Here is a 27,115-nt window from a genome sequence, read left to right as displayed (position 1 = left end):
GTCTCTTGGCTTCTGGAATTTTGGCACAGTGTATTGCCCAATTCCATCCATCCTTATTTCTTCCTGTGTATCTGGTTTTCCTCTGCTTTGCTTTAGTGAAGCACTCATACAGACACCTGCACCCACAAACACACCTGCACACGTACTTGCATACACACATACACTTGTATGCACACTCACTTGCATACACACATACACCTGTATGCACACTCATAACTGCACAATACACACACCTGCACATTGATTTCCTAAAAGTGATCTTTATTTTACTTCTAAGTTTTTTTTTTTAACAGAATATTTTCTTGGGTATAGAATTCTAGGCTGGAGATTGTTTTCTTTCAACATTTAAAAGGTTTTATTTTTTTCCCATCATTTCTGTCAGAAATTGTCAGACTTTGTCGTTTCTATGAAGGTCTGCATTTTCACACACGTGTGCAATTGTATGTATGTGTGCTGATGTGTGTATGTGTTTGTGTGTATGCAGGTGTATGTGTGTGTACAGGTATGAGTGTGTAGGTTTGAGCAGGCATGCAAGTGTGTGTGTGTGTGTGTGTGTGTGTGTGTTTGTGTGTGTGTGCAGGTATGAGTATGTATCCAGGTGTATGTGTATATGCAAGTATGTGTGCAGGTGTGTGTATTGTGCAGGTATAAGTATGCATATAGGCATATGTGTATATACAGGTACACGGATATGTGTGCCTGTGCACAGCACACCATACAGCAATAGACAGGAAGCTTATGTTCTCTTCCTCTAATTATTTAGACACCAATATCCTACCACCTATTACATTAATGTATGTGCATGTGTGTGCAGATGTGTGTATGTGTGCTGATGTTTATATGTGTGTGTTCAGGATGTGTGTGTATTTCCATTTCTTTATGTGTTTACTGGTGTGTATATATACGTAAGTGTGTATGCAGGTGTGTGTATTGTTCTGGTGTATGTGTATATGTTAAGGTATGTATGTGTATATGAATGCATGCAGGTATGTGTATGTGTGCTAGTGTGTAAATGTGTGTGTTCAGGTGTGTGTATGTTCAGGTGTGTGTAGTGTATACTGTGTGTGTGTGTTTCAATATCTTTGCTCCTTTTAAGATGATTTCCACTTTCCATTGTTTTCTCTTTATTCGGCTAGCCAAGAGGGATTTGCTGGCTTTCTTGAGTATGTGATTTTTTTTTCTTTTTTCCTTTTTCCTTTCTCTTTTTAAAATTTCTAACTATCCTTTCATATCCTTTGTTTCTCTGGTTTGGGTATGGTTTGAGTGTACCCCACATGGCTTGGGGTATTGAACTTTTATCCTCCTGTGAGGCTCTGAAGGTGTGGAAATTTAATTTGTTTATGGTGTGTAGAGGCTTTTGTAAGGTCATTGTGGTAGGACATAGCTGTCTCCTGTCACACAATGTGCTATTCTGTCTTAGGACTGTCAGCATGATGGCTATTAACAGATTCTTGTGCTTGTGCCTCAAGATCTCTAAGCCAAAGTAAACCACTTGTCTTCCTAACATCACCCTGTCCCGATATTCTGTTACAGTACCTGCTCTGTGGGGGTATGGAATCTGTATTGTTAGGGTTTGTTTTCCAGGGTGATACAGTGGAAAGTGATGGAAACTTTGGGATATGGCACTAACTCAAAGGATCTTCTAGGCTTCACTGCCTTTTCCTCTTTCCCTTCACTTTTGTCTGATGAAGCAAATGGTTGGTTTCTTGACTATCCCTGCCACACACATCTTAGCAGAAACCAAAGGAACGTGGTCACTCGTTCACAGAGCAGTTCTCCTGAATAAACCTTTTCTCTGCATGTGTGATCAGTAGTGTTGCCATGGTGACATAATGCTGCCACAGTAATAAAAACTATTCTCTCTCTCTCTCTCTCTCTCTCTCTCTCTCTCTCTCTCTCTCTCTCTCTCTCTCTCTTTCTCTCTCTTCCATTTTGGCTGGCATACAGGCTTTCTGCTACACCTCTGATCTTTGCAATACTTAGGACAGAGCCCTGGACCCTGAGCATGTGGGCTCTACTGCTGAGCTGCTCTCCCAAGCCTAAAACCCTACTTCTTCTTTATGCTGTTGTAGGGGTTCGTGTCTACATTTCCAAATTTTCTAGCTTATGAGAAAGGTCTTCTGTTGTGTCTATTTTTTTCTAAACTCATGTGTTATTTATTTAGGGAATTAAATTCTTCACTTTTATTTCTCTCCAGATGTTTTTTTTTTATTTTTTTAATATCATTAATTTCTGGTGAAATTCTTATTTTCTTTATTTTGTTTATTTCTCAGTTTGTGTGGACAACTTGTTTTTAAATTGGTCACCAACATCATTTTCTTGACTCTCTGGTGGCTGTCACCTCTCACCAGGGAGGCATGTGTTGTCTCAGAGATGACCAGAGCCTGTAAGGGACAAGATGGTGCTGGCTTCCTGGACTTTGGGGACCCTCTCTATTAAGGCACAGCCTTGTGATTTTTCTAATTACAACTGTTTACTTTATGTTGCTTTCTGGTGAGATTTTGCTAAAATTTAATCCTCTTACCCTTAAATCTGAAAAGTGGAGAAACTAGACTCTGCTAGGACCCCCATGCCCACCCTGTGACCTCCTCTATCCTGGCTTTCTATGTTGCTGAACCCCAGACCGCAGGCTCTTGTTGGTATCCAGTGGGCAAAAAGCCTCTGGGATCTTCTGTGATTTCTCCAGCTCTCCCTCCTCTTCTTGCTGGGACTTCTCTGTGCTCTCCCTGGAGATGGAGGGCCTGTAATAGCACAGATGCTTTTCATAAGCAACAGTCAAATGGCAACTCCATCCCAATTGATGCTGTAACGGCTTATCTGTGGTCAGCAGGTAGGTGACACATGATGTGCCAATCAAACTCTACACCAGATTCCAAAGCCATCCTCGAAGGTTCCCCGAGGTGGCATCGACTTTTAGCTTGAAGCTGTGTTTGATCCTGAGGCTGGCTTCTGTGGGTCACTAGAGAGGCGGCCACCTGTTTGCCATTCTTATTGGTTAAATGTTTCTACGCCATGCCTTTTAGACACTTGGGAGAGGAGTGTTGCTGGGAGCATGCTGTGTAAATTCGGAGGCTTTCACAGAACGTTTTACCAGTGCTTTCTCTGTAGATGCTGCTCTGTGGAGTACACAGCTTAGAGTTGGAGTAGACACAACAGCCATGTCTTAAAACATGCCCACTGTCATTTCTGACTAAATCACCCCAATCATTACTCTAAAGTGTTCGGAATTCACTATTATCCTTACAGTTCTTAGTACACCACATATTATTCCATTCTGACTTTTTTTTCTGAGCAAAACATAATTGCTTTTGTGGAAGATAGCCTTATTGGCCATGTAATCAAATGTTAAAAATAGAATTACAGAGTTCTGCAGAGAATGCAGTTGAAGAAGCATGGCCGAATACGCCTTTGCCCCTATTCGTAACGTTCCTTCAAGATTCACGTCATTAGAGAAAATTGAATCTTGGCTTGAGGAAATGTATATGAAAAGTCCTCACGAATTGTATTTCCAAGGTAATGTGCACCTACTTATCTGCCACGACCATATGAGAGTTCCTTTTCACAACCCCAGCTCAGTGCACTTAAGCCTGAAGAGTTAATTAGCCTCACTCCCATCTGAGTGACTCTTCTCTACGTAATGCAGCTACGTTGCTTACCGGTGTTGACTCATCCGTGGGGTGGTGAAGGTTCTCCATGTTGACTTTATGGTTCATGAGATCTGTGTGCTTGGGCAAGTTGCTTGTCACCTTGGAGACTTGGTATTCCTGTGAAGTTGAGGTCTAATGACATCATGAGGCTGAGCTGTCCCTTGGGCTCGGGTGTGAAGCTCAGCTGGCGATTTCTATCCTGATTAGTCATTGGAAGATGGGGCAAAGTAACGAAGCTACAGAGTCTGGTGGAAGAGCAGGAGAGAGGGCTCTGAAGACATGTCCTGCGGGAAGGGCTCACTGACCACTCAGCTCACGTAGGTCTTGGATACAGAAGTTTAGGCCCCAGAGAAACAAGAAGTGGCGTAAGAGACATAATCATTTGAAAAACAATTTATTATACCAGATAAATTCTTTTTGGAAGGAACTGAACTGAAAGGTTTGAGCATAGATAAGGAAACTTAATTTGGGAAAGGGGGATAACATTTAAAATGTAAATAAAGAAAATATCCAATAATGATTAATTAATTAATTAATTAATTAAAATTAAAATAGTAAAGTTTCAGCTAAAGCTTAAAAACAAAAAAAAAAAAAAAAAAAAGGAAGCATAATTTGTAGACACACCGGCAAGGAGCAGACTGAGACTATGGATGGACACAAAGAAATTCACTAGGGTGGTCTGTGGACATGAGTCCGGACAGGGAAGAGGACCTAAGGAACAAGACTTTTAGGAGCCTGAGATTCTCAGTGGTGCAGAACAATAATTTCTGGTAACTGTGGCAAGGGTTTTAGTTGGATTGTTGTTTCATTTTCTAACAACACACCACACACACACACACACACACACACACACACACACACACACCACAAGCACACACACCACAAGCACACAAACAGGCACAAAAACCAAATAACAAAAAAAGAGAAAAATTCCAATATTTTACTGATATCACTAAATGCACAAGTCCTCCTGCTGTCCTCCTGCTGTCCTCCTCCTGCTGTCCTACCTGCAGTCCTCCTGCTGTCCTCCTGCTGTCCTCCTGCAGTCCTCCTGCTGTCCTCCTCCTGCTGTCCTACCTGCTGTCCTCCTGCTGTCCTGCTGTCCTCCTGCTGTCCTCCTCCTGCTGCCCTACCTGCTGTCCTCCTCCTGCTGTCCTACCTGCAGTCCTCCTGCTGTCCTCCTGCTGTCCTCCTGCAGTCCTCCTGCTGTCCTCCTCCTGCTGTCCTACCTGCTGTCCTCCTGCTGTCCTGCTGTCCTCCTGCTGTCCTCCTCCTGCTGCTTTACCTGCTGTCCTCCTCCTGCTGTCCTACCTGCAGTCCTCCTGCTGTCCTCCTGCTGTCCTCCTGCAGTCCTCCTGCTGTCCTCCTCCTGCTGTCCTACCTGCTGTCCTCCTGCTGTCCTGCTGTCCTCCTGCTGTCCTCCTCCTGCTTTCTGCTGTCCTCCTGCTGTCCTTCTGCTGTCCTCCTCCTGCTGTCCTCCTCCTGCTGTCCTCCTGCTGTCCTCCTGCTGTCCTCCTCCTGCTGCCCTACCTGCTGTCCTCCTGCTGTCCTACCTGCTGTCCTCCTGCTGTCCTACCTGCTGTCCTCCTGCTGTCCTCCTGATGTCCTCCTGCTGTCCTCCTCCTGTCCTCCTTCTGCTGTCCTACCTGCTGTCTTCCTGCTGTCCTCCTCCTGCTGTCTTCCTCCTGCTGTCCTCCTGCTGTCCTCCTCCTGCTGTCCTACCTGCTGTCCTCCTGCTGTCCTGCTGTCCTCCTGTCCTCCTGCTGTCCTCCTCCTGCTGTCCTCCTGGTGTCCTCCTGCTGTCCTCCTCCTGCTGTCCTCCTGGTGTCCTCCTGCTGTCCTCCTCCTGCTGTCCTCCTGGTGTCCTCCTGCTGTCCTCCTCCTGCTGTCCTCCTGCTGTCCTACCTGCTGTCCTCCTGCTGTCCTCCTCCTGCTGTCCTCCTGCTGTCCTCCTGCTGTCCTCCTCCTGCTGTCCTCCTCCTGCTGTCCTATCTGCTGTCCTCCTGCTGTCCTCCTGCTGTCCTCCTCCTGCTGCCCTACCTGCTGTCCTCCTGCTGTCCTACCTGCTGTCCTCCTGCTGTCCTCCTGCTGTCCTACCTGCTGTCCTCCTGCTGTCCTCCTGCTGTCCTCCTTCTGCTGTCCTCTTCCTGTCCTCCTGCTGTCCTACCTGCTGTCCTCCTGCTGTCCTCCTCCTCCTGTCCTCCTCCTGCTGTCCTATCTACTGTCCTCCTGCTGTCCTCCTGCTGTCCTCCTCCTGCTGTCCTCCTGCTGTCCTCCTGCTGTCCTCCTGCTGTCCTCCTACTGCTGTCCTCCTGCTGTCCTCCTGCTGTCCTCCTCCTGCTGCCCTCCTGCTGTCCTACCTGCTGTCCTCCTGCTGTCCTCCTGCTGTCCTACCTGCTGTCCTCCTGATGTCCTCCTGCTGTCCTCCTCCGCTGTCCTCCTCCTATCCTCCTCCTACTGTCTTACCCGCTGTCCTCCTGCTGTTCTCCTCCTGCTGTCCTCCTCCTGCTGTCCTATCTGCTGTCCTCCTGCTGTCCTCCTGCTGTCCTCCTCCTGCTGACCTCCTGCTGTCCTCCTGCTGTCCTCCTACTGCTGTCCTCCTGCTGTCCTCCTGCTGTCCTCCTCCTGCTGTCCTCCTCCTGCTGTCCTATCTGCTGTCCTCCTGCTGTCCTCCTCCTGCTGCCCTACCTGCTGTCCTCCTGCTGTCCTACCTGCTGTCCTCCTGCTGTCCTCCTGCTGTCCTACCTGCTGTCCTCCTGCTGTCCTCCTGCTGTCCTCCTTCTGCTGTCCTCTTCCTGTCCTACTCCTGCTGTCCTACCTGCTGTCCTCCTGCTGTCCTCCTCCTGCTGTCCTATCTACTGTCCTCCTGCTGTCCTCCTCCTGCTGTCCTCCTGCTGTCCTCCTGCTGTCCTCCTGCTGTCCTCCTCCTGCTGCCCTACCTGCTGTCCTCCTGCTGTCCTACCTGCTGTCCTCCTGCTGTCCTCCTGCTGTCCTACCTGCTGTCCTCCTGATGTCCTCCTGCTGTCCTCCTCCGCTGTCCTCCTCCTGTCCTCCTCCTACTGTCTTACCCGCTGTCCTCCTGCTGTTCTCCTCCTGCTGTCCTCCTCCTGCTGTCCTATCTGCTGTCCTCCTGCTGTCCTCCTGCTGTCCTCCTCCTGCTGTCCTCCTGCTGTCCTCCTGCTGTCCTCCTCCTGCTGTCCTCCTGCTGTCCTCCTGCTGTCCTCCTCCTGCTGCCCTACCTGCTGTCCTCCTGCTGTCCTACCTGCTGTCCTCCTGCTGTTCTCCTGCTGTCCTACCTGCTGTCCTCCTGATGTCCTCCTGCTGTCCTCCTCCGCTGTCCTCCTCCTGTCCTCCTCCTGCTGTCTTACCCGCTGTCCTCCTGCTGTTCTCCTCCTGCTGTCCTATCTGCTGTCCTCCTGCTGTCCTCCTCCTGCTGCCCTACCTGCTGTCTTCCTGCTGTCCTCCTGCTGTCCTACCTGCTGTCCTCCTGCTGTCCTCCTGCTGTCCTCCTGCTGTCCTCCTCCTGCTGTCCTCCTTCTGTCCTCCTCCTGCTGTCCTACCTGCTGTCCTCCCGCTGTCCTCCTGCTGTCCTCCTGCTGTCCTCTTGCTGTCCTCCTGCTGTCCTCCTCCTGCTGTCCTCCTGCTGTCCTCCTGCTGTCCTCCTCCTGCTGTCCTCCTCCTGCTGTCCTCCTTCTGTCCTCCTGCTGTCCTCCTCCTGCTGTCCTATCTGCTGTCCTCCTGCTGTCCTCCTGCTGTCCTCCTCCTGCTGTCCTCCTCCTGCTGTCCTACCTGCTGTCCTCCTGCTGTCCTTCTGCTGTCCTCCTCCTGCTGTCCTCCTCCTGCTGTCCTCCTGCTGTCCTCCTCCTGCTGCCCTACCTGCTGTCCTCCTGCTGTCCTACCTGCTGTCCTCCTGCTGTCCTACCTGCTGTCCTCCTGCTGTCCTCCTTCTGCTGTCCTACCTGCTGTCCTCCTGCTGTCCTCCTCCTGCTGTTTTCCTCCTGCTGTCCTATCTGCTGTCCTCCTGCTGTCTTCCTCCTGCTGTCCTCCTGCTGTCCTCCTCCTGCTGTCCTCCTGCTGTCCTCCTCCTGCTGTCCTTCTCCTGCTGTCCTCCTGCTGTCCTCCTGCTGTCCTCCTCCTGCTGTCCTCCTGCTGTTCTTTTCTGGCTGTCCTCCTCCTGCTGTCCTTCTCCTGCTGTCCTCCTCCTGTCCTCCTGCTGTCCTCCTCCTGCTGTCCTCCTGCTGTCCTCCTCCTGCTGTCCTCCTCCGGCTGTCCTCCTCCTGCTGTCCTCCTCTGGCTCTCCTCCTTCTGCTGTCCTCCTCCTGCTGTCCTCCTGTTGTCCTACTGCTGTCCTCCTCCTGCTGTCCTCCTCCTGCTGTCCTCCTCCTCCTGTCCTCCTGCTGTCCTCCTGCTGTCCTCCTGCTGTCCTCGTCCTAAGGAAGAGAGACCATAAGGTGGTAAATGAAGAGATTAGCCAGAGGCATCTCCCAGCAGGATGTTGGCATTTATTTCATGATCAGATGAAATGCTTGTTCACTGCTGTATTACACAGATACAGTTTATATCATATATTCATCTAATAAAATGTATGCAAGATAGCTAAAACAAACAAACAAACAAACAACAACAACAAATCCTCAATGGTGTTGGAGATGAATCGATCAGTCTGCTGTCAAAGGGAGAAATTACTTTGAAAAATATTTCATACAGTATATTTTGATCACTCTTTCCCTTCTCCTGACTTTTCCCAGATTCCACATCCCTGACTTCCCGGCTGTATATCCGTTTTTCTCTTTGTCTTTAGAAAACAGACATTTAGAAAATAACAACAACAAAAAATCCCCTCAAGACTAGAATTTTTTTTTAGAAAAAAAACACAAGAAACAGACAAATACTAAAAAACAAAACAAAACAAAACAAAACAAAAAACCCACAATTGGAAACCATAATATACAAAAAAAGACCAGTACAACAAAAAGATACCAAGGCAAAGCAATATGAGACAAAAATCTACCAAATACCACCGCATTTATTTTGGGTTAGCCATCTCCTGCTGAGTAAAGGACCAGCCCTGAAGTGCGGTTAGTGTACTCAGAGGGAGAAAATTTGATGTGTATGTGACCATGTGATGAGCAGTTATCAAAGCTGATATAACTGGCATGTGCAGAATTATACAAAATAAAGATATTCTCAAGTAAGCATGTAATTTTGAAAAATTGGTTGTACAGAATCTATAAAGCAAGTATCAAAAATTTTGAAAAAAAATACAAAGAGACCACATTTCCTTAATTTACTTACTAAAGGAGGGACACACTGGTTGGTCATCCAGTAACAAAGTGTCTGCCTTGAAAACGCACACAGAGGGTGGCATTGTATAGACTGAGCAGCTTGTATTTATGTGTTTGGGGATATATACATATTCATATATTTATGTATCAACAACTAATTGCAAACAGAGGCCATGGGTTTGGAAGAGAGCAAGGAGAGGTACGTGGGGAATTTGGAGGGAGGAAAGGAAAGAGGGAAATCACATAATTATATTATGATCTCAAAATTAAATAAATTACATAAAAGAAATCAATGACTAAAAGATGGCTGAGCCTAAGATCTTTGGAAAGTTAAAAAATATACTTGAATGACTCATTGGACAAGTGAGAAGTCAGGAGGGAAATGAACAGCCTTCTGCTCTTACAGAGAAGAAAGAGCAAAGCCGATTGAAGTAAATGTATTTATCAACTTTGGAAGGCAAGTGGGTGAACTTAAAGACAATGAAGATACAAGCAGAATTAATGAAGTAGAAAACAAAGCTATGGTAAGGCCGTTTAACAAGGCCAAAGCATAAGGTAAAGTTTTGAGAAATCTAAGAAAATAGAGGTGCATAGTCCGAATGAGTAAAAAGAATACAGTCAGCCGTGGTGATGGAAGGGGATGCGGTAGTGTGTGCAGAGGGAATTGGATGTCCCTTAGCAGGGGCATTCAGCAGCTCAATATAATGGAGAGGATTTAGGAAAGCATAATAAAGCATATTGTAGGGAAAGTATTAGCTCAACAGAACTGTTTCATTCTCTGTGGACGTGTTCCTTTAGCATCAGAAGCAGAGTGTTGGAGCGATGGCTCTGTAGGTAAAGTACCCGCTGTGCAAGCATGACCTCCTGAGTTCCACCCCTGGTATCTATGCAAAAAGACGTGGAAGGTGGTTCATGCCTGTAATCCCAGCACTGAAGAAGATGGCAGGGCCAAATCAATGGGCTCCGGGTTCAGTGACAGACCTTTCCTTAAAAACAAAACAAAGTAGATCAATGGAATAGAGTTGACCTAGAAATGAACCCACACACCCATGGTCACCTCATCTTTGACAAAGGAGATAAAAACATTCAATGGAAAACAGACTCTTCAACAAATGGTGCTTGTTCAACTGGCAGTCAGCATGCAGAAGAATGCAAATCAATCATTTCTTATTTCCTTGTACAAAGCTCAAGTCCAAGTGGATCAAGGACCTCCATATAAAACCAGATACACTAAAACTAATAGAACAGAAAGTGGGGAAGAGCTTAGAACACATAGGCACAGAGATTTTCCTGAGCAGAACACCAAAGGCAAATGGGACCTCAAGAAACTGCAAAACTTCTGTAAGACAAAGAACACTGTCAAGAGGACAAAATGGCAACCAACAGATTGGAAACCAATCCTACATCTGATATATATATATATATATATATATATATATATATATATATATATATATATATATATATATATATATATATACCAAATATATACAAAGAACTCAAGAAGTTAAACTCCAGAGAATCAAATAAATTCTATTAAAAATGGGGTTCAGAGCTAAACAAAGAATTCTCAACTGAGGAATACCTAATGGCTGAGAAGCACCTAAAGAAATGCTCAACATCCCTAGTCATCAGGAAAATGCAAATCTAAACAACCCCGAGATTCCACCTCACACCAGTCAGAATGGCTAAGATCAAAAACTTAGGTGACAGAAGATGCTGGCGAGGATGTGGAGAAAGAGGAACACTTCTCCACTGTTGGTGAGATTGGAAGCTGTCCAGCCACTCTGGAAATCAGTCTGGAGGTTTCTCAAAAAATTGGACCTGAGGACCCACCTATACCACTTCTGGGCATATACCCCAAAGATGCTCCAATATATAACAAGGACACATGCTCCACCATGTTCATAGCAGCCTTATTTATAATAGCCAGAAGCTGGAAAGAACCCAGATAACCTTCAACAGAGGAATGGATACAGAATTGTGGTACATTTACACAATGAAGTACTACTCAGCTATTAGAAACAATAGCTTCATGACATTCCTAGGAAGATGGATGGAACTTGTAGCTATCATCCTGAGTGAGGTAATCTAGTCAAAAAAGAACACTTATAGTATGCACTCACTGGTAAGTGGATACTAGCCCCAGAAAGCTCTGAGTACTCAAGAAACAATTCACAGACCTTATGAAGCTCAAAAAGAAGGAAGGCCAGAATGTGGATGCCTCAGTCCTTCTTAAAAGGGAGAACAAAAGCGCTCATGGGAGGAAATACAAAGTCAAGTAAAGGAGCAGGGATTGAAGAAAAGATTATTCAGAGGCTTCCTCACCTTAGAATCCACCCCATGTGCAGCCACCAAATCAGCACTATTGCTGATGTCAAGATATACTTACTGTCAGGAATCTGGTATGGATGCCTCCTCTGAGGCTCTGCCAGGGTCATCCTGATACAATTGAGAATGCTTGCAGCTAACCATCAGACTGAACACAGGGACCCCAATGTCTGCCTGCATGATGTCATGCTTCCCACCATGATGATAATGAACTAAACCTCTGAAACTGTAAGCCAGCCCCAGTTATAAGAGTTGCTTTGGTCATGGTGTCTCTTCACAGCAGTGAAACCCCTAAGACACCACCTGTCTGGATTTCTTCTTTTTGAGGTGCATGGCCTCAAAATTTAACTTCCCATGAATCCTTTCTCTTAAAGGTATTCGAGAAGATAGTCCCATGGAGTTAACAAGTAGAAAAAGTAGAAGCAGTAGCATAGAGCACACGTCAGTAATCTTAGTGTATTGGGAGGGAGATCGTGAGTTCCACACCAGCCTGGTCTACACAGTGAGAGCCTGTCCAAAAAACACAGTCAAGAAAAAAAAGGAGTCAAAGGTTCAGAAAAACTGCTTTACTCCAGAAGAAGTTCAAGGAAATGGAACACCCTGGGAAATGTGTCTTCCCAGACTGGGGAACAGCCAAGCAGAGGAGGAGCAGGGCACAGGGCTCTGTAGGGACACAGTCAAGGAGGGCCCTTCTCTGTTCAGACATGGTGTGTGTGGTGAGGGTTGTGGGGGCTGTCTTGGGTCTGTGAGAGAACTCACAATGAGTATCAGCTGATGCAAAACACAAAGCAATTAGCTAGAGTTAAATACAGTAGTGCTATTTGGAAAGGTATTTTAAATGCCTTTAACTATGGGACTCCTGTGGTTTAGTTATGGGCGGCATTTTCATCGGCACAATGTCTCTGAATGATGACATAAAAGCTGGGCTGCTGCTCAGCTGAGGACATGTGGGGTTCTGCTGCTGCTGGCGGGGGCAGGGCGGGGGGCTTTGAGAAAGTGGGGGCCCTCAGCTTTCAACAGTAACCAGTGGCAGGGCTAGCCCCAGTGTTAAGTGGCCCTCTCTGAAGAGCAGCCTGACTTCTCAGTGATGGGAGTGACCCGGGTCAGGACGATGAAATAAAACTCCCGTTGCTTTGAGCCTGTCTCTGGATATTTTAGTCACGCGTGTTTTTATTTACAAGCTTCGTGATCCCAGGCACTCATAGCCCAAGGGTAGATGTCTCTGGGAGTAAATGATATTTTCATCTGACAGTCTCCCACTAAAATGATAGGGGTGTGAACCTGTAGGGCATGAGGTCCCCAACACAGTGTCCTGTAAAAAGGTGTCTTGCCCGGTATTAGTTTCTTCCCTGTTACTGTAACAAAATAACCGAAGCTTTGTAAAGAAAAATACTGACTTAGCGCAGTGCTGGAGGCTGGAGCTGTGGTGTTGGCCACTGTAAAGAAGGGTCAGGGGAGTGGGGGAGGAGTGGTCAGACTTGACTTTTTAACTAGACAAGTCTACAGCATACAAAACAAATTCATAGTGTCATGGAGGCCCCCGTAGGACTGGCAGAGGAGTTCTGTAGGCAGTGATAGCCGGGCGTGAGATACAAGGTGTGAAGCCAAATCTGCTGTGAGGTGGTTAATAAGGTGCACCTGGTGGGCGTGGGTTTCTGAGGTTTAGGTAGATAGGATGGGGAGCTGGTGTGACGCTGGGGTTCTGGTAGGCACACCTGGCTGACCGAAGTAGAGAATGCTGAGGGATCACGGGAGTGGGGCATGGGCAGAAAATGGTACGGTTGGCCTGCTGAGCAAGCATCCAAGAGGTCCCCTGAGCCAGCTTATGTGGAGGCTGAAGGGAGGAGCTGGAGCACTGTGGGTGTGAATTTGGCCAGGATACCTCTGTGTGGAGGGAGACAGAAGCCTGGAGGAGACATGCTGAAGGGGTGGCTACCTGCTAAAGAGAGGGCATAGAGGTGGGGGCAGGGAGGAAACCAAGGGGGCCAGAGCAGTGTGCGCAAGAGGTAGGGGCCTGATGAGACTCAGGCCCAGCCACCTGAGGCTACTGCTCAGTGAGCTGATGTTCGGCCTCTGGAGGAGGCAGACCAGTGCCTATTGCATGGTTGGAAATGGGGTTAGAGCGGAAAGAGCCATCTCAGGGTGCTGAGGGTAGGGAAGAGTGGGCACTGGAGGTCTTACACAGAGGCTACAAAAGTAGCATAGGAGAATGACTGTCTGGCAGAGAAGGCTGGGAACTGGCCAGTCGAAGCCACTAGGGCCTGGCTGGAACCCTGTGCACACATCAGAGACATTCTGAAGTGTCTCTAGGGGACTCGTGGCTCATGATAAGAAAATGCACGTCCTGGGAGGAGATTTCAGATGTTAATGAGACATGGATGTTTGAAGTTATATGCAGATTTACATATAGATATAAGATATGCACACAGTCCAGACTATACAAATGACCCCAAAGCCGTTAAACTGGTAGAGAAGTCCCTGTCCTTTGTACAGAGCGGGCCCCTGAGCTTCTCAATAGTCTAGTCCTCTTATTTTCTCCCTTGGAAGTAAAGTCTCTAATTCTGCTTTCTACAGTCCGTGTCCCTACCTGATTCCCAGACCAGGGACCTGGAAGCCCTCTCCAACAGCACCCACTGAACACTGGTGTTCACAGTATATCAATGTGGTTAGTGATTGTCGGGTGTGACAGCACCCAAGAACCACTCCATGTGCCTTCTCGCTGTGAGCAAGTCCTGTGCTCCCACTCCCTCCCCTCTGCCTCCTCTCAGAACCCCGCTAGGTGACAGGACAGCAGATGCACTCTGCCCTTACTGTCCAATGTAACGGCACAGGACACACTAGCTTGTGTGGCGCAGGAAGACTCCCAACCTCCAAGGGCCACTGTGAGAGCTGAGAACCTCTGGGTACTTCACCCCACGGGAAGAATTCCCAGAAGAGTGCATTATTTGGCTTTAGGCATAATACAGCAATGTCTGTCTGGGCAAAGGTGGCCTCAGGGAGCAGGCCTGCTTTGAAGTTGCCACCGAGTGTGAAGTTCTAACATCAGCACAGTGGTTCTTCATTCAGTCGTCTGGAAACGAAGTGGCAGTTTTCCCCGCAGATAGCTTCAGTCCCTGCTGTACTTCCAGTGGATATAAAAGTTGACGTGGGTCCATGAGTCTGCTGCTGTAATTATAGTCTGATCACTTTTCATTATCCGTAATGTGATTTTAATGGAATTAATGTTCTGTATCAGCAAATACATTGTTTTTATTGTTGCGCAAAGAAAGAGGAGGCTTCTCAAAATGAGAAAATCAAAATGCTTTGCAGCTCCTGTAATAGTTCTTTCCTGAGCTGGGTGATAGGTCTACTTGAGTTTCCATGATGACACTGGGTTTAGGGAGGTCACAGTGTCCTAGCTGTCACCTTTCTGGGCCACTGAGGCCTCCCCACCCTGCCACATTGCTCTCTGGCCACCCTGTTCCACCTGCGTTACCACAGACTGGTGCTCTACTTCCTGCCCATTTATGCAGACCAGTGGCTACTGTGACCAGGGACCTAATTCTGTCTGCGTGATGGCCAGGGGCTTTTGCTGTCTGGTTCTAACTGCCCATTTCTCTTACCTGTAACAGTAAGACTTGGGAGCAGTTTTTATTTTCCTCTTTTTTTTCTCCCACTGACATAGGTTCTCATTCACCTTGAACAGCAGAACCAGCAAACATTGGCTTCGGTTTAAATAATGTGCTTTTTATCATATGTAAAAGAGAAATACAGAGGAAAAGAGAGGAAGCCAAATGCACTATGTAGCGGAGACGTGTTTGAGATGCACAGTCCTGACTCCTCTGCCTGCTTGTGCGTTGGCTTCCATATAGACTTGCTCACTTAGCAGGAGAGTGAACCGAATTCACAGCCCCCCAGAACTGTCCTTCACTCTTCCCTGTCTTTCACGGAGAGCAGGCATGATTTCATGGTGGCTATGGGGAAGGATTCAGCTAACGGCAGCATCTCCTTTTGGTAAACACCTATGTTATTTCTAGTCCTCAAATATAACCCTTTGGCTAACACCAGCAATTACCACATGTATGTGTAGGGTGGACATGCATATGATTATGTGTGGATTGTGAGTATGTATGTGAGTGCCAGGGATCTGAACTCAGGCCATGATCTTCATGTGGTAAACATACTCGCTACCAACTACATCATCACCTCAACCCCGGGACCGGCAAATTTTAGAAGTAGTTCTATGGTTTGAGTAATGGTATGCATAAATGATACTCTGTATCAAATCATAGGGCATTACAACTTTTATTATAATATTAAATTAATATAGAAAGTTGCACATTTAAAGGTAAGTGTCCCCTTGGCTCTGGTTCTGCATCTCAGGCCTGAATTTCTTGTGCACCCTTCTGTCCCGCGCAACCGTCTCGCCTGCAAGAACGACGCGGCACACAAAATAGAATCCTTCTGCGGTAAACTTTATTAATCTGGAAAAACCGGTACTTGCTTCACGTGACGAAAAAGACGGAGAAAACCAAGAGATCCAAGGAGACGAACAGGACGAACAAGCTCCACGAGACGGCCGAAAACCAACGGGAGAAAGAGAGGAAGAAGAGAGGAAGAGAGAGAGAGCTATCCAGCTCGCCCCCTTATAAAGGGATCAGTCCTTGCCTTGGACGCGGAGCCCCCTGATTGGTTGAAACTCACCAGGCCCTATGACGCCACGGGAGAGGCGGAACTCATGAAGCGGAAGTTACCCAGCCTGTGCGCACATGGCTTGTTTACTGCTAACTCCAGCCAGATATCAGCGCCATTTTGTAATGGCGAATGCGTGGGAATGTGTGGGCGGCGCCCCACACCCTTCCAAAGAGGAACAGAGATGTTATATCGTCCTGCAACATTTCTTCCCCTCTACTCCAGAGGGAGGGAGACTTCTGGCCTTGTCTTATGTGTTAGAACGGTTACCCTTGACAACCTTGGACTTCAGTCCAAACAGATTTACCTTCAGTGTCATACTGCATGCATTCACATTAGGTATAAACAGTATTTAGTTTAGTAGTCAGTCCACTGTGCTATGTTCATGGACAGCTTTTTTTTTTTTTTTTTTTTTTTTTTTTTTTTTTTTGCTGTAAAAAGAAAAAATTCTGTGTAAATGGCACAGCCTCCATAGGGTTTGTGCCCAGTGGTGAAACCACTGAGTGTGTGTACGCATATCTTATCGGAAGGTAGTATGACTATCTCATGAATTGGGTCACACACCAAGGAAATGTATGTCAAGCTGTGCCAACACCAGTAATATTTCAGAGGGCCCTTTCCAGACTTCTTTATTTCTTTTATTAAAAATAGACTTTATACAATGTATTGTGATTATGGTTTCTCTTCCCAGACCTCTGTGTCCCTCTACAATCCAGATTCATACCCTTTCTGTCTCTTCCACTGGTTTCCTCATCCCCAAGGGAAAGGATCTGATGGAGACATTCCTTGAGTGTTCCAGGGTCTCTCACTCCCTGTGGAATGTCTGGCTGTGGGATTTTGTGTTTGTTCCCATCTGCTGCAGGAGGAAGCTTCTCTTAGGAAGGCTGAGCAAGACACTGATCTGTGAGTATACAGAATAGCATTAGGACATCCTACAGTCACATCTCCTTACCCTCTATGTCCCTAGTGGATCTAGTCTCAGCTTCTTGGCCACCTAAACAACATTGGGGACGGATTCCATCTCAGGAAGTTGGTTGGCTACTTCACAAGCTCTGTGCCACTGTTGCCCCAGCTTATCACATACACTGAAGGGGTTCTAGCAGAGTTGGTAGTGTTGCAGAGTACCTCCCAATAACATAGACCCTAGTCTATAGGGTGCAGGCCCTAGGGAGGCACTATTTGACTTCTCCAGGTTCAGTGAGTTGTATAGGTCAACACTTATCCCCTTTGCCAAAACTTCAACAAAATATTTGCCATCTGATGTGTGTGTGTGTGTGTGTGTGTGTGTGTGTGTGTGTAGCTGTTCTAACTTTTGAAACTTTGAGGCATTTGAAGCAGGCTGAATTTTAGAGGTTTATTCTCTGTTCAGAATGGGCACTCTCTACGTGGAGTTCAGCTATCTTTTCTATTGAGCTGTTCATTTTTCTTATTAATGTATACAAACCCCTTGTAAATTAAGAAAATCAATCTTTTCTGTTCTATCCACTATTAGTTTATTTTTTCCAATTAAAGTTGTTTGGGGATTTTATATTCTTTTAAAATTACAAATTTGCCTTTTGGCTTTTGCCATAAATAATACTACACTTAAATATCACCCCTAAAAACTTGGCAGTTTGCTCTTCTCTGGGTCTGCAGGTCAGTGTGGGCATCTCCACTGTGCACTAGGCTTCTGCTAGGGTCCAAACCAGGGACAGTTCTAGGACCCAGGCTTGAAGGGACTGTAGACACATGTGTGAGGAGGAGACCAGGCATGGGTGATGGGTCCCCAGACCTTAGAGAGTGACAGTGTGATTCTGCTTCTACCCAGCATGGCCCAGTCCTGAACTGGGGACAGGCACTCCACCCACTGACACATCAGAGCACAGACTTATATATTCAAGAATGGCAGGTTGCAGTGTGTGTAAAAAACCATCATTCACCACAAACCTAAAGAGTTTCAACACATCAGTCCTTTCTATTAAGAGTCTTAGTGCTGTGTTATCTTTAAGGCTGACTTCGAGAACATTGTGAAAATTTCTCTCCCATTGTCTTCTAGAACCTTCAGGTTTTGTTCTTTGGTTCTGCTACAGTTTGCTCTCATAAAAAGATTAAAATGGAGATTCAGTTTTGTTGCTTTCCAAGAGACTAAGCAGGGTCACTTTGCGTTGCATGGATCATTTTATCTCTTTCAAATATTTTAATTAGAATTTTGCACCCACCCACCCACTTCCTCCCACTTCCCACCCTGGCATTCCCCTACACTGGGGTATTGATCCTTCACAGGACCAAGGACTTCTTCTCTCATTGATGCCTGACAAGGCCATCCTCTGCTACATATTTGGCTGGAGCCATGGGTCCTTCCATGCGTACTCTTTGGTTAGTGGTTTAGCCTCTAGGAGCTCTGGGTTTTCTGGTTGGTAGATATTGTTGTTCTTCCTATGGGGTTGCAACCCCCTTCAGCTCCTTAAGTCCTTTCTCTAGTTTCCCCCCCATCTAATAATGAAACCTCCTCTGTCCCTTATCTTTAGGACAGCAGTTCTCAACCTTCCTAACGCTATGACCCTTTAATACAGTTCCTCATGCTGTGGTGAACCCCAGCCATAAAATTATTTTCTTGCCACTCAGTAGCTATAATTTTGCTACTGTTATGAATTATGATATGAATATCTGAGTTTTCTAATGGTCTTAGGTGTCACTGGTAAAGGGGCCATTTGACCCCTCCTCCATTGGGGTCACAGCCCACAGGTTGAGATCCAGTGCTCTAAGCCTTTCTTGACTCTGCCTCTGTTTTATTCCTATCTGGTCTGCTGGTTCTAGGTCATCCTGCCTCTTTGCTTGCTGTTATAAATGGACTTTTACACTTCATTCTTTTTTTTATCCCCATTTCTACTTGCACACATATAGGAAAGCTGTATGTCTGTGATTTAAACAATCCTGTCTGCGCACACCTTTCTGTAGCACAACACAGGCAGTAAGTTAACCGCTGTTGAACCCAGTACCTTCTGTGTATGGACACAGCAATCACACACACCTTTGAGGATGGTCATGGCAGAGTTAAAACATACATTCATGGCAGGTGTCTGGCATTTGGCCGATACTCAATAAATGTCACTACTGACATCATATTTCAACATCCTGATTTTTGTAGCAGGTAGTAAACTCAATCAATCGTTCCTTCCAGCCTCCCTCTTTCATCCCCCTTTCTTCCTCCTCTTCCCTCTCCCATAATTACCATAGACTTTTCAGTGAGCCCTGTTTTATCTAAGAGGAATAGTCTTGCCCTTGTCTTTCCTGTCCTCCCATGCTTCTTTTTCACACTCAGAGTACCAGCTTTCTGCCTCAGGATTTTGTTGCTTTGTGTCCGGATTCCGCAAGCCTAGTGGCTCAGAACACCACCAAGTTAGGATTTCTGCATTTCCATCAGTTAGGAGGCTGGGAATTTTATGTCAGGTCTCCTGCATGGGTCTGAATGTGCTCCACATTCCTTCGCAGATGCCAGACTAAGAAGTTCAAACATAAGTTAGCACAAGAATAGAGAACAGGACAATAAATAACAGAAGAATGTGATGTGTTGGTAAAAGTGTTGAGAATTTGAGTTCAGCAGTGCTTTTAAAAGAGTAAGAACATGGGAGTTCATATCAGGCGTGCAGTGATGGTTTAGGGAGGGAGAAGTGTATCAATGTTCATAAACAATATGATTACTCAGTAGATGCAAAAGACAGTTGATAAAACTTAACGTTAAAGATGTAGACATCTTACTCTTAAAGTTCTCTTGAATGTGCTAATGTAGCTTGCAGAATTATGTGATGGCCTAGAACATGTTCTACCCCAGTGTGTACACATTTATTTGACCCTTGTCCCTGCATGTTGGCAGGGCTGTGATTGAGATAGAATCCTTAAGTGAGCCACACTCTGACAAAGGGGAAGGACTATATCATGTGCAGACTGTGAGCTCCTGATCCATGGGACACATCGTGGGAAGTGTGTTGGCAGTCCCCCATTGGTGGAACATCATGGAGTGTGCTTATAAACCTGCATGGAGCTGGTGTGTGTGTGTGTGTGTGTGTGTGTGTGTGTGAGAGAGAGAGAGAGAGAGAGAGAGAGAGAGAGAGAGAGAGAGAGAGAGAGAGAATATGAATTGCTGAGTATCTAGACTGACTTTCAATTCCCAGTCTTTCTTCTTCAGCCTCCCCAGTGCTGAGATTATAGGCATGCCCCCCCCCCATGGCCTCTTGATCCTGAGGAGCCAGATGAACAAAGATGCTGCTGTTGTCTGTGTGACAAAATAGACAGTTATATATTTGTTAACTCATGGGTGTGCTTTCTAAAGTAATGATTTAAAAACACAAAATATAGTTGAATATAGCCAGGTGGTGGCACATGCCTTTAATTCTAGCACTTGGGAGGCAGGAGCAGGGGCAGGGACAGGGGCATCTCTGTCTACAGAGTGAATTCGAGGGTGCCAGGGTTACACAAAGCAACCCTGACTCAAGAAACAAAATAAAGCGAAACAAAAATATAGAATATTACACTCCAACCAATAACATTCTGGGATCTGGAACATCTGCTATCATATATGTGGTTTCTCATTGGCAGAATTGTGTTGTAGGTCTTAGATCAGTTTGATGGAGCAAGGAGTGGTTATCCTGGTGGGCCTAGCCTGCTGAAAACCTTAGACCATAACTCATGTCAAAGTTGTGAGGCATGAGAGGAACCCTCTGGGTCTAACTGCTGACCCTAAGGAAACATACAGCTAGGCTAGAGTGTGTCTAAGAGCTGAGAGCAGACAGAAAGACAAGACCTATATATCAAATTACCCCCCAAATAAATCCTACCAACAGCCATGGGAAGTGGCTCTCTGCCCATGTAAGACATGACTCTGGCTCTCCTAGGATCTCTGCTACATTCATACTTTATTTGATTAATACTTTTATTAAGACATGAATTCTTCCTGAACTATATTTTTGTTTCCTACAGAACCCCACTCTTCTTGAATGACAGTGTCCTTTGCTGTAGAACAGCCTTTTGATTTCCTGAGGTCCCGTTCATAACTGTCTGTCTTAGTGCCTGCGCTATTGAATCAGAAAGCCTTTTCCTGAACGGGTTGGGTCAAGCCTATTTCTACTTTCTCTTCTGTCAGATTCAGGGTACCAGGTCTACACTGGAGATGACACGTGGTAAAAACCAATCTGGTTTAATTTGTCTATAAGCAGCCATCCAAGTTTGACTATCACCATTTGTGGACGATGTTATCTTTTCTCTGGTGTGTGTTTTTGGCTTCTTGGTTACATTTCAGGTGTTCATGGATGTATGTGTGTTTTTTTAGTTCTATCTCATTGATCGACAGTCTGTTTTCATGCCAGTGTCATTCTGGTTCTATTGCTTTATCTCTGAGCATAACTTAAAACCAAGAATAGTGATGCTTCTAGCAGCTCCTTTATTATTCACTATTGTTTTTAGCTAACCTGTGTTTTTTACTTTGTTTTGGTGTGTGTGTGTGTGTGTGTGTGCGTGTGTGTGTTTGGTACTGAGTTGGGATTTTGATGGGCATTGCACTGAATTGGTAGATTGCTTTATAAGATGACCATTTTTCCAATATTAATCCTACCAACCCATGAGCATGGGAAGCCTCTTTAACTTCTGGTGTCTTCTTCAATTTCTTTTGCTTTGAAGGTTTTGTTTTATAAACCTTTCACTTGTTTAGGTAGAATTATCCTAAGAGGTTTTTGGTTTTGGTTTTGTTTTGTTTGTTTTTGAGGCTGTTGTGAATGGGATCGTTTCCCTGATTTCTTAGTAAATTCTACTGATGCTTTTGTATCAATTTTATATCCTGCTACTTTGCTGAATGTATTTTCTTATCAGTTTCCTGTTGCATCCTTAGGGTCTGCTATGTATAAAACTATAACAATACAAATAAGGAGCCCCTATGTATAAAACTATAACAATACAAATAAGGAGCCCCTTGAGGGCCCTCAGTTGCTCTATTATTCTAACTAAGCCTTAAGACACTGGATTGCACAGAATAAAGAGTGCCAAGAATGAGTTATATTTTCTTTTAATTGTTGTTCCAGAGGACCCCCCCCAAAGCATTACAAACTATTATCAGTGCCTGCTACAGGCTCACCATCTTACTAATGTTGTCAAGTATGGGTTCCATCTTGTGGAGTAGGCCTTAAATCTAGTTTTTTTTTTTTTTTTTTTAAGTAGTTGCTTATTCTTGTAGCATTCATAGGCATATCTCACTAAGTCCAATATTATTGCAGCCCCAGAATTCACAGCTGGCTGAGACTGATGATGACAGATTCTCCTCCGGCAGCACCTTCAAGCGCTGTGTAAGCTAGCCAGTGGGGATGAAGCTTCTAGTAGAGTACCAGCTAGATTTCCCATATTTTATACCTCAAGTGTATGATCTCTTTACCAATAGGGTTTTTCCATCCAGTTCTATAGGTTAACCAATAGCACCCATGGTAACTCATTCTTGGTACTCTCTCCATGAGATAACCTATGTGACAATGAACACGGAGGAGCCAGGTACCAGGCTGGACCATCAATCAGAGGCTGTAAAACCAAAGCACGGTTATCTTTTGAACTCGTTTTCAAAGAGTTGGGAAAGGGACACCCCATGATTTCTGTTTCCGTGAGATCTGGTCCCTTAGAGTGACAGGACCCAGGATAGCACATGGAGGGCTCTCTTTGGGGAACCGTGAGCGTGGTAGACTGTGCAATCCCCACAAGGAGATGGTATGGAGGAGGGGCCGCAGGCTGGAAGTAGCCTGCAATGAGAAAGGATGCTGAGGACTGAGTTCAAGAGAAGACTTGGGCAGGGTTGGCATGATGTTGAGCTTATTTCCTGGTGCTAGCAAAAAATGAAAGACTACAGCTAGATAAGCCCTGTCACGGGCTGAAAGCCAGACAAAGAGAAGAACACAGACGAGAAAGTGAAACTCTGGAGATGGGAGGGTCTCTCCGCCTGTGTGCAGCCCACCAGACATGGCTTGAGACAGAGTTGCAGTCTGAAGTGCTGCAGCTGTTACAGCTCACTAGGCATCATTCTGCCCATGCAAGAATACTGGCTCCATTTTTGCAACAGCTTCCTTCTCCAGGCATGGAGCGAACGCAGCTTCTTGGCAGGAAGCTGACTTCGCAATAGCTGTCGGGCACACCTGCCATGTGTTGGGGGAAGTAATTGAGTTGGCTCTCATCTTCCTTCTGCAAGGACGAGTTTCTGCTGCTCAAAACGTTGCCTCGTCATTTGCCTTTGAATCAGATCTGATGATCTGAACAAAATTCTTGATTGTAGGCATCAAAAGAACCTTCTAGCACTAAGAAGACAAGATCTACAGAGCTAGCGTATCCCAGGCCTCTCTGGCCAGCATTGGTACCATAGGTGGAAAACACTTTTGGCTCTCACAGGGCTATTATTCCCTGACAGTCTGTTACCCACTTCATCACATCTGTAGCAGGAATGTCTGTCTCAATTCTAATTTGAATCTGTGGCGTCTCCTAGGTTGGGGAGGGAAGTGGAAAAGGGTGACTTGGAATCCTTATGACTCATTGTACGTGAAAGGTGGCGCCTCCACTCTCCCTCTCTGGGCAGCAGTGTCCCTCCTCTTCTATTTTCTTGGCCTTTTCCTCCACAGCTGTTCAGCTGCTTAATTATATGTTGCTCTTCTCTGACCTTCTGCAGTTGTTCTGTATTCTTGGCAAATTGTAGACTTTGAGTCACCAAATCAGCCAATTAAATGGGTCAGCAGTCTCATGGTGATTTCACAGTTAGCTCAGTCCCCAACCCCTTTCCTCACAGGCACGGTAGAGAATCAACCTGCAGAACCGCTGAGCTGCCAGAACATGCTACAGCTCCTCATGGGGCGCTGGGTTCGGGTGAAAATTAGCTCAAACTAAGAACCAGTAGTCAAGAAGCAGAGGCTCTGAAATTCTTTTCTGCTGTGCTCTGAAGGATGGGCCTTGCTCCCTGGAATCACAAATGGACAAGGACAAGCTTGAAACTCCTCTCTCTGTTCTGTTCTGGCATGGCCTTTCCTGTCCTTCGAACTGACCCAGTGTTTCTACACTGGAGGCAGGAAGCCTGCTGCCTCTGTGGAAGTGTGAAGAGTCAGTCTTGTTGAATCCAGTGCCCCACCACGTAGAGAAGCATATGCAGTAACTTGGATCTTACAGGTCCCCAAGAGGCCAATGTGTTGAAGTCTCAGTCTCTTGGCTGGTGTGAGTGGGAAATGGTAGCTGTGAGAGGTCACATGGGAGGCCCTCAGGTGGTTGGACACAAGCTCTTGAAGGGCATTGTGGGCCTCCTTTCCTTTCCTGCTTTGCTTTCTGGCCCTGGGCTTTTCCTCTTTATACAACTTAATTATACTGTGCTGTGTTCAACCAGAGGCCTAGACAACAGAGCCAGTTAATCATTTACTGAGACCTCCAGAACCATGAGCCCATGTAAACCTTAGTGGGTTTGTTTGTTTGTGAGGGGGATGTGTGTGTGTGTGTGTGTGTGTGTGTGTGTGTGTGTGTGTGTGATATGCATGACTATGTGCTCATGGATTTATGTGTTCATGTACATGTGTGTGTAGGTACACAGATGTGGGAGGGCAAAGGTAAGCATTGAGTTTTTACCTCCATCACCCCCCACCTCACCTTTGGAGCCCAAGTCTCTCACTGGACCTAGAACTCAACTGGGTAGACTGGCTGGCCAGGGAAGTGCAGGGATCCACATACCCTTTCAAAACCCCTGCCTCTCAGTACTGGGATTTCAAAAAAAAAAATGTTTCTCCAAGTTGTTTGCCTTTTACATGGCTAATGGGAACTGAACTCAGGTCTTCCTGGTTGCCCAGCATGGATTTTACCCACTGAACTATCTTTCTACTGTCTGCACTCTGTATAAGTTAAGCATCTCAGGTATTTTGTATGCTATTGATACATATACTCCCTATCAATCAGCTATTGCTACTATACCATACAGGAACCCATGGCTCAGATAATAGACATTTTTTCCCTCAAGGTTACAAAGGCTGAGGCCAAGATGCCGGCATATGTCTTGTGTCTGTGTCTCGTGAAGGTTCTCTTCCTGGCTTTCAGACATTTCCATGTTGATGGCCCAAAAGAACTTTATTTGGCACACGTGAAGGGTGGAGGAAGACAGAGAGGGAGAGCCCCCACTCTTCTCAGCCAGTTCATTGTGTAGGCAGGGCTGAGTGCGTGAGCCTGGTGGAGGGGCATAGAGGAGAGCGAGGAACATTCTAATGGCTCAACATACGGAAGACTCAACCCAGCTGTGCCACTCACTGACCCTTGAACCACAGAGTGAGCTCAGAAATGATGGCAGCTTTGCTGGGAATTTCAAATGAACCTGCAGAGACGAAGTGGGCCGTGAAAGGGTGGAGTTAGAGTGTGAAATGTCAAGCAGGAGATAAGGGTTGCAACAAGATGTCCACTAGAGAAGTGGTCCCGTCATCTACCTTTAAAGTGACTTGAGACCGTGGTGTCTATCTGAGAGTGATGAATCTGGCCTCGTAGAGAGGGGGCCCTTGACAGGATGTTTGGGTTTTGGAGATAGAAGCCAAGTGTGTGGCTCCAAGGACCTTTGGAAGAATTAAACTCAGATACCCAGAGGACAGAGAGTTAGAAGCCAAGGGCGTCCCCAGAACTAGAGACTAACGGGGGGAAGGTGTTGCTGGAGATCCCAGGGAGGAGGAAAAAAGGCTGTAGTTAACTGTCAGTACCGATCAGAGGATGATCTGGTCCTGCCAACTGCAGATGGGTTGAAGGTGGCCTGCACTCTGTGACTGTGGTGATTTGGATGAGAATGACCTCACATAGGCTCATCTATTTGAATGCTTAGTCATCACTTGGTAGACCATTTGGGAAGGAATAGGAAGTATGACCTCTCTCTCTCTCTCTCTCTCTCTCGCTCTTCCCCCCCCCCCCTCTTTCACTCTCTCTGCCTGCTGCTGTGGATTAAGATGAAAAGCTCTCAGCTGATTGCTCCAGCCCCATGCCTGTCTTCTTACCACCATAATGATCATGGACTAACCTTCTAAACCTATAAGCAAGTCCCCAGTTAATAAGAGGCGTTTTGGTCATAATGTCTAATCACTTCAACCAAACAGTAACTAAGACAGTGGCCAAGCAGCTTTGTAGCTATGTCAGTAGCACGATCCTTACAGGTCTGGCTGGCCCTGTGGAGTCCCAGAAGATCATCCAAGGCATCCAGTTAGGTCCTTGGGTACATGACTCAAGCCCTCAGTGACAGGTGTGTGTGATCCATCTTTTCAGGATCTCATATCCAAATAGCTCATCTATGATAAGGCCTCCTGAATAAGTACCTTACACAGCAAGCCAGAGCCTCCTGTCCTGGATCTATTTAGATTTAGATGAGGGATGAGATTGAGGCACAATCAACCAGGAAAGATGAGCATTATTTTAGGAATGTGAGATTCTATAGAGGAACCAGGTCTGGGAGGGCTTTAGATGTATTTGGACTATGTTGAATGGGAGAACAATAGGTTCAAGGAACAGAAGCCACAGATGGGGGGATACTCAACAGAGAGGTCAGAGATCTGGGCTGTGGAGACACCAACACAGAAGCATTCTAAGCGCCACATAATAGCTAGTTTCCCATTGGCGTGGGAAGAGGAGACAAGGGTCTTGAGAACCTGAGATCGGCATTAGGACTCTAAAAAGATGCTGAGGAGGGCAGCTTGGGAAATGGGAAGAACATAAGGTGGTAAGAACTGCTGAGCCAGCACAGAAACAATCTTCTTGGTGGATATTTCTGTGGTAGACAGTGTAGAATGACTCCTTGTAACAGTTGGTGACCTCTCTGACCTTGAGAAGCAGCCCTGAGTTGCAGAGGCTGACTCTAGATGTTGGATGGGGTGTAACCTTGTCTCTTGTTTTGTCTGGATTTTACACTTCTTTTCCAGGGTGAAACAGGTTGAGGTTGGTCAGAAAGATTTCCAAGTGTCTCACCTACCTCTACTCTCTTCCTTCCCAGGTTCTGCTGTCTGGACTCATTGGTGTTGTCTCCTGGAAGAGGCCCCTCTCGCTTGTGGTAAGTGGCACCTGGAGCACCTGGAGCCCCAGGTGGCCTCCGACAGTGCTTTACCTGAAGAACATTGAGTGTGGCAGAGGTAGTAGCATTCAAATGTCGGCAGGAGGTGGTGCACAGTGCCTGCTGTGTGCTGATGGGCT

General features: G+C 46.3%; 1 protein-coding gene across 1 annotated transcript in view; it reads left to right on the top strand.

Annotated features, from left to right (window-relative positions):
* Nucleotides 1–27,115, top strand: part of ENTREP2 (endosomal transmembrane epsin interactor 2) — a gene marked incomplete at both ends in the record, with an annotated part of 385,859 nt that overhangs the window by 153,255 nt on the left and 205,489 nt on the right. Inside the window, one exon of the mRNA XM_080914208.1 lies at nucleotides 26,919–26,975. Coding sequence (XP_080770334.1) covers nucleotides 26,919–26,975 — 57 coding nt within the window. The remainder of the gene's footprint in view (nucleotides 1–26,918; nucleotides 26,976–27,115) is intronic.

The sequence above is a fragment of the Micromys minutus genome (assembly GCF_963924665.1).
Source record: "Micromys minutus genome assembly, chromosome: 3".
Classification (NCBI taxonomy): domain Eukaryota; kingdom Metazoa; phylum Chordata; class Mammalia; order Rodentia; family Muridae; genus Micromys; species Micromys minutus.
This window is presented reverse-complemented; position numbering and strand designations above follow the sequence as displayed.